Source organism: Crassostrea angulata, chromosome 6, assembly GCF_025612915.1.
Source record: "Crassostrea angulata isolate pt1a10 chromosome 6, ASM2561291v2, whole genome shotgun sequence".
Lineage (NCBI taxonomy): Eukaryota > Metazoa > Mollusca > Bivalvia > Ostreida > Ostreidae > Magallana > Magallana angulata.
Window position 1 is genome coordinate 42,646,617 of NC_069116.1, and position 6,973 is coordinate 42,653,589.

At 35.6% G+C, this 6,973-nt stretch overlaps 1 protein-coding gene across 1 annotated transcript in view; it reads left to right on the forward strand.

The window, feature by feature from the left end:
- Positions 1-5: 5 nt before the first annotated feature.
- The window catches only part of LOC128189050 (protein tiptop-like), a 39,760-nt gene continuing 32,792 nt past the window's right edge, over positions 6-6,973 (forward strand). The window contains exon 1 of the mRNA XM_052860467.1: positions 6-163. Coding sequence (XP_052716427.1) covers positions 109-163 — 55 coding nt within the window. The 5' untranslated portion in view covers positions 6-108. The remainder of the gene's footprint in view (positions 164-6,973) is intronic.

The window sequence follows — 6,973 nt, forward strand, 5'->3', positions numbered from 1 at the left end:
TTACTTCCAGGTTAGGATTGGAGGCTGGTGTGTATATCAACAAGCTCTGTAAAAATGCGGTACATTTAAAAATTGATAATGTCACCGTGAAACAAAGATGTTCTACAAATGAAAACTAAGAGCATGCCACGAAGAAAACAAGTTCAGCCTAAGAGATTACAATGTAAGTAGTTAATATTGTGTTTTCTCTTGCATACCAAATGCGTCGTCTGTTAAAAAGCTGCGCTATTGACAGTGAAAATGTATTACGGGTATCTGTTTACCGTATCAGATGTCAGCTTTAGTCATATGTTAAAAAGCGTTCTGGCAACTCTTTTAAGTAATTTTTACATCAAATTTATTTCCTTAGATTCAGAACTATGTCGCCATTTGTGTATCTTTCACTTGAAGCCCATCTGCTGTTTGTTCAGAAAGCATCAATCACATATTTCATTGTAAATTGTCAATCAGCTGTCAGGCTGGCTTTGTTGGAGCCAGCACAATCAATCTGAATGTCCATCAATCAACCCCACTTTTGTTGTTAATTTATTTGTTCAACAAAGCAAACAAAGGCGCCTGCTTATTTTCCGACATGCTGCAAGATATATTACCCAATTCTTACATTAGATAAAAAGTGATAAGGCAACATTTGGGACTAATAGGGCTAGATGATAATTTTCCTATCAGGATGATGCTTATGTGACTGGGATGAAATAGAAAGCTGTTTTCTGTCTCCCTGGAGATTTTGCAAACCAGTACTCCATGAATTGTGTAATGGGAGATGTTAATTGCTATGTGTATGATGTATAGTGCAATCAGTCAGAGCAAAATGTGAAGTGTCATTTATTTACATGTCAGATATAAAGGAAGAAAATAAATGTATAAAGCCCCCTCAAAATATTTTTTTATAAATAAAAGGTGTTCTTTGTAATAATCAAGTTTTAAATATTTCTAATTACTGTATAGAATTATTTCCTTTGATAATAAAAATGATGATAACAAACAGGAAGAAAAACCAGTTCAGACAATGTAACTTTTCATAAACTTGTATGGGTAATATTGAATTTTTTTTTAATCTGATCTAAAACAGGGAATCTAGTTTGTTATTATGATTTTTTTTTGGAAATTATTAATAGATGAACTGATAAATTCTATGAAAACAGTGATTACCGGTATCAATAGCATCAAAGTTGCTCAGACATGAGCTTTTCTTAATGGACAGCCCCCGAGGTTTTGATTTTTAGTTTGTTTTTGAAAGCACAAGAAATTCTCACTGGGATATTTCAATGGCTAATGGAAGGCATTGTCTGCAGTCGTTGAATGACATACACAAATTGACAGGATTTCTGTTAAGAAGATCCGAGACATGGCTCTTTTTCACAGTTGTCAGTGGCAGGTAAATGGGGAGAGATTGTGGATGCTGTGGGGTTTTTTCTGAGCCCTCATCAAGTCTTCATATCAAACTGTCAATCAGATTGCAGCAAATAAATGACAAATGTCATGAACATCCTACTCGGGTCACTTTCTCTCAGATTAAGCTTGTTCCTATGGAGATCACATCTTATCAGTTTTGTGACTTTTGTCCCTTTCCTACCAATGGGTTAAGAAAAGGACAATAATTCAGAGGGATGATCAGAGTCTAAATTTTATCTTTTGTACATCTTTTGGAGGTCAAATTTTGAAACATAAATTAAATGTAACCCCCTCCTCCATCACCACCAGCAAAAAAATCCATTTCTTTTTATGTTTGTTTTTTAAACCAAGAATGTTCAGTTAATTAAATCACAATTTTTTTTATTCCTCAAAAGATGTCAGGAGTTTGTTTGGGGAAAGGTGGCTATGAGTAGAATGGTGAACTTCACTTTGCACTCATAAACGAACAGTAAAATATATTGACATTAAAGCCAAAAAGGAGGGGACACCTAAATGTGTTTTAAATCTTAATACACCTTTCACATTAGCTTCGGTTAGATAGCAACTGTACACAAATTAAGACATGTTTTTTACTCTTGAATGATAAGCATTAGACAGGGGTGTATGAGGCAGTCCATATGTTAAGTATGGTCCGTGTTTGTGATATTCCTTGACACATGTTACATCAGACATTTCCTAATAATCTAAATTAATGTTATCTAAAGAATGGGGGGGGGGGATATCAAAATACTTTGATTTTCTGTCCATCAGCATTTAACAGGAACTTCTTGCTGACCAATGATGTATGAGAGATATGTTGTACCTTCTCAGTTAAAGTTAAAAATGGTTAATCATCTTGCAAACATCATTTTAACCTTCTCATGTTATGAAAGCAGGGAGAGAGAAAAAAGAAACAACACAGAAATATCCATTGCAGGAATTGATTAAAAGCAGAACCTTTCTGGATAGAATGACACATGACAAATTTGACAAGATATTGTTTGCTACAGACTTGAATCCCATTGTGCAAGGAGAAAATAGAAAGAGGTTGTCATGATACCACCCCTGACAATTAGGAACAATTAGATGCTTGCATTGCATCAATTGATAAGTTGGATCGGAGTATGTCAGTCACCGAAACAACACTGGGCTTGGTTACAGTTTGAGATAAATGTGTCAATTAGTGTGATAAAGCACACAACAGGGGGATTATAAATCATTTGCCGTAGATTTCATTGTGTCAGGACGAAATTTTAGAAATTGCAGTTATATCACCTTATGATATACTTCAAGGTCCTAATGAGTGTAGGGGGAGAAAAATGTGCAGATTTTATTTGGAGGGGATTGTGGCAGGTTCATTTTATCCCTAAGGGATACTTTGAGCTGCCTTGCATCAACAATAAGACATTTTGATTGTTTTTCAGAAAATATTTTTTATTGCGGTAACTAAATCAGTCTTGTAATTTATTGTGATTTGTCAACTGTTGACAAAGAGATGAATTAACAATTAAATATTGATAACAGGAGTGTATTAAGTTTAACCCCCCCTCTCTCTCTCTCTCTCTCTCTCTCTCTCTCTCTCTCTCTCTCACACACACACACACACAAATAAAAACAAGATATCAATAAGTTGATATGCTCAGCATCTTTCATGAACTCTCTATATTAATGATACACAAGAACTTCACACTCATGAAAAACAATATGTTGGCTTCCCTCATGATAGTCCCGCACAATAAATATTCAAATGAAATAAAAAAGAGTAGTGAATTCTGGCAATACCAGTATCTGATGAATAAATTGTCACCATTCTCACAGTAAAACCTTGGATTTTATGATGGAAGATGAAGACTGTTTGGGAGGATGTCTTGTCTATCCATCCATCATCTGTCCAACTCTTGGAAGGAGATGAATGTGAGTTGGCTCTGAAGTCCAGGAAAGCCTGTCTGCTGATCTAGCCATCACAGACGCCAGGCTGACCAAAGATCCCACATTTATGCAGGGATTTAGGGATGCAGATTCCTTCTTGCAGAACTCTCAGTGTCTTTCTTAATGGGTTATTGACTATACTCATTTGAGTACAAGTGTGTGAAGAGTGGATGGAATTGCATTCAGGTGTCTGCATCAACAGGGCTCTTCACATTTTGAGATTGTTCTTTATGAGCTTCTATAACCAATAAACAAAGTGACAGAGAAAATACACAGTCATTTATTGCCCTGTGCTGGCTGGAAATTCTGACAGCTGTTGCCTTAGCATGAAATATGCTACTGATAAGTTTTAAATCTCTATCATAATACAAAAGATGATTAATATTTGGCTTTATTTGGTCAAGATATATTGACATATTCACACAAAATTTTATCCAATGTCTGTGTCAAAATCTCATGTAGCCGTATTTTTTTTCTTGAACATGCACACCCTCGGGCCTTAACCCCCCCCCCCCCCCCCCCCACTTCCACTTACTCTTTCCACAAAAATGGACTAACCACAATTATGGGATGGGGGACAGCTATTGCTATATTTAAAAACAAAACCTTATTCTTGAAGTCCTTACAAATTAAATCAGGTATGTGGATTGATGAAGAGTGACATTAACATGATGGGCTCATTATGAAAGACATGAGTTTGATTTGGCAGTCTGACAGTTATTGAATAAAGAGATGTCAACAAAGATGTATGTTCCTTTCACTAATTTTCTTAATGTCCCATTGCTTTAGGAATGAAGGAGAAGTATAGAATTGGGGAGAGGGGAGGGGGAACCATAGTCTCATCTTGATTGATCATACATGACCCTTTGACCTTTGATCCCTTTGTGCTGGTTGTTAGTCTGTCATGATTAGTCCAGTGATGGTTTGGCCACCCATTTTGGACACATTGACAATGCTAAGTGTCCACAATTTAGTTTAACTTCTTGAGAATTGCATTGATGGATGTAGTATGGAAAGATGTACTTGCTATCTCACAACAAACTGTGCAGGTAACAGAACAGTTGTATTGGAGGGGGGGGGGCAAATTTCTTTTAACTTAATTTCATTGATGTAGAACTTTTTTCATGATTTTCAAAACTTTTCAGTACATTTTCTCAAAGATTTGGAGTAAATGCTGAAGAAAGTAAACACAGAATTCCCTCCACCCTCCCTACCCTTACCCCCCCCCCCCCCCCCCTCACCCCCCACCCCGCACCCCAAAAATGAAATTACTAGTTTATGTTTCCACTGCATCATGTATGGTAATTTTTTAAAGCGTTCACAAAATCAATCTACTGTATAGCAATGAAGAGTCACTCACAAATTAACTGCTGGTAATATTTCTGGTCTATATAATCATGTTCTGTAATTTGAGTCACAGACTGATTGAGGTTAAGGTCAAATCATATGAAATCTTGACATACATTGCGTTTTCTGTTCCATTAGAAGTTCATTATTCAAAATTTCAGCCGCATTTTATGTTTAAAATTAGATTTCATAATACTTTTCTTGATGGTTTCTCTTGTTTTGGGAGTAAAAAAGGGTTCTTTGAATTTCAGGGGTATGAATTCCCTCTCGCATTTGACTATGGTATATTGGTCCATTTAGAATTCTTTTGGCTGTGGAGGAAAGGAGTTTGGGTTAAAGACCAGGAAAATGAAATCTGTCCTTTGGGTTTGACACAACGTACATGATAAACAGAAAATACTGGTCCTTGTTTGGAACCCCTAGGATTAACTAAACACAGCAGAGTGCTGTAGCTCTGAGGGGCAGGTTGTTAGCAGCTCAGGGTAACAGTGTGTTAGAAGAGGCTGAGTCTTACTTTAATGCCCCATTACTGTTGTATTTTTGATGTTGCTTTCATGATAAAAGTGGCAGAGAATCCCCGCTGATGTATCAGTATTCATAAATAATGCAGATTATCTTTTTGAAATGACATAATGCACAAGAACGGTTTTTGATAACATATGGAGGAAATTTATGGGGGCTGCAGTGTCAAAAATCATCTTTTGTCCTTTATTGATTCCATAAAATTAATGGTGTTTTGTACAATGATAGCCTGAATATTGATAATAACTATTGCTATCAAAAAGCACTGATGCCTGTCATAGTGCATCTATTCAGAATGATCACTCAGTGTTATATTATAGAAGTGATCCAACTCATGTACTGAATGTTAAAGGTCATAGACCCATAGCCTCTATACAACAAATAGGATAATTAATTCATCTGTTTGAATGTATAGTTCTCACTGACAGTTATATTATTATGATACTTGTAGCTAACCTGTACTGTTAAATAGATTTGTTGTTATTTATATAGTAAAAGCAAAAATATTTCTTGAGGATAAAATTTTAGCAGGGTTTTCCAAAGGAAACATCTGGTTATTGAAATGGTGAAAATGGTGGGTGGACAGCTGTCAAAAGGTTACCCCTATTGTACAAATTTTGGTTTTGCAGATCAATGGTACATGTATCAGAGATGTGCATATAACTTGGAATTTGATTTTTGATAATTTGTGACAAAGTACCAGCTGTTGAACTTTGTAATTTTTGTGCAAAATATTGCACATAGAGTCCTTCATTTCTTTGGAGAGGTACTATGCTAGTGTTCATCAATTCAGGGTTGACAAATGGATTATGAATACTGTTCACACAAAAGAAAACCAGGTTTGCTGTCATGTTGACAGCTTTCCTCTTGTTCTTTATTTCAAGGATAATCAGGGAAATATGATCCTTCATAAAAATTTATTCTTCTACAATAGATATTTCATTATGCCATTTTCATATTGAATTGCTATTCATTAATAGCAAGTACAACTCATGCTTAGATAATTCTACTACATGTGTGTTATATTTAATCTTTATTTTTGTCCTGAATTACCGGTACATATATTGACTTGCGCATGCACGACAGAAATTCATGATTTTAATCTTGTTAGTCTTTCTCCCCATTTAAGACTATTATACAGTCAAACTTCATTATCTCGAACTAGATGGGACTGTTTAAAAACTTTGAGATATCCGAGTATTCGAGATATCGAGAGTGAAATACTCAAAAAATAAGTGGTTGGGACTTACAGATCACTCGACATATCCATTGTATTCGAGATATCAGTGTTCAAGATATCAAAGACGAAAGTTCAACTGTATATTTATATATTTAAGTCTCTGTCATTTGAGTTGAATCCAATGATAAGCTAATAGCAATAGTGCTCATTGTTTAATGTTGGTCATAATTTGTTCTATTCTAAGCGCTCCTGCTATTACTACGATTTTTTGCTTGCTTTCAGAATTAACTGAAAATGACTGCTGCAATCCTGTTATTCTCATCATGCATTAATACACTTCCTGGCTCCACCGTCACCAAAATTTTCAAATCCCTCACCTCATTCAACAACTAAAACCCTTTAAAGAAAAGTGCATAAATTTGAGGTCAAACCTCAGAATTGAGGCTGAGTATTGACTTGAGGAAAGTTGGTGACGGCGGGGCCAGGCTGCATTGCAATGTATGTAATTACAAATTGTTTTAGATAAGCTGTTTTGATATGTGCATATAAGGTTACACTTTTAATTTTTTTGGAGGGTGGGGGGGATTGTTAGTGGACATTTGC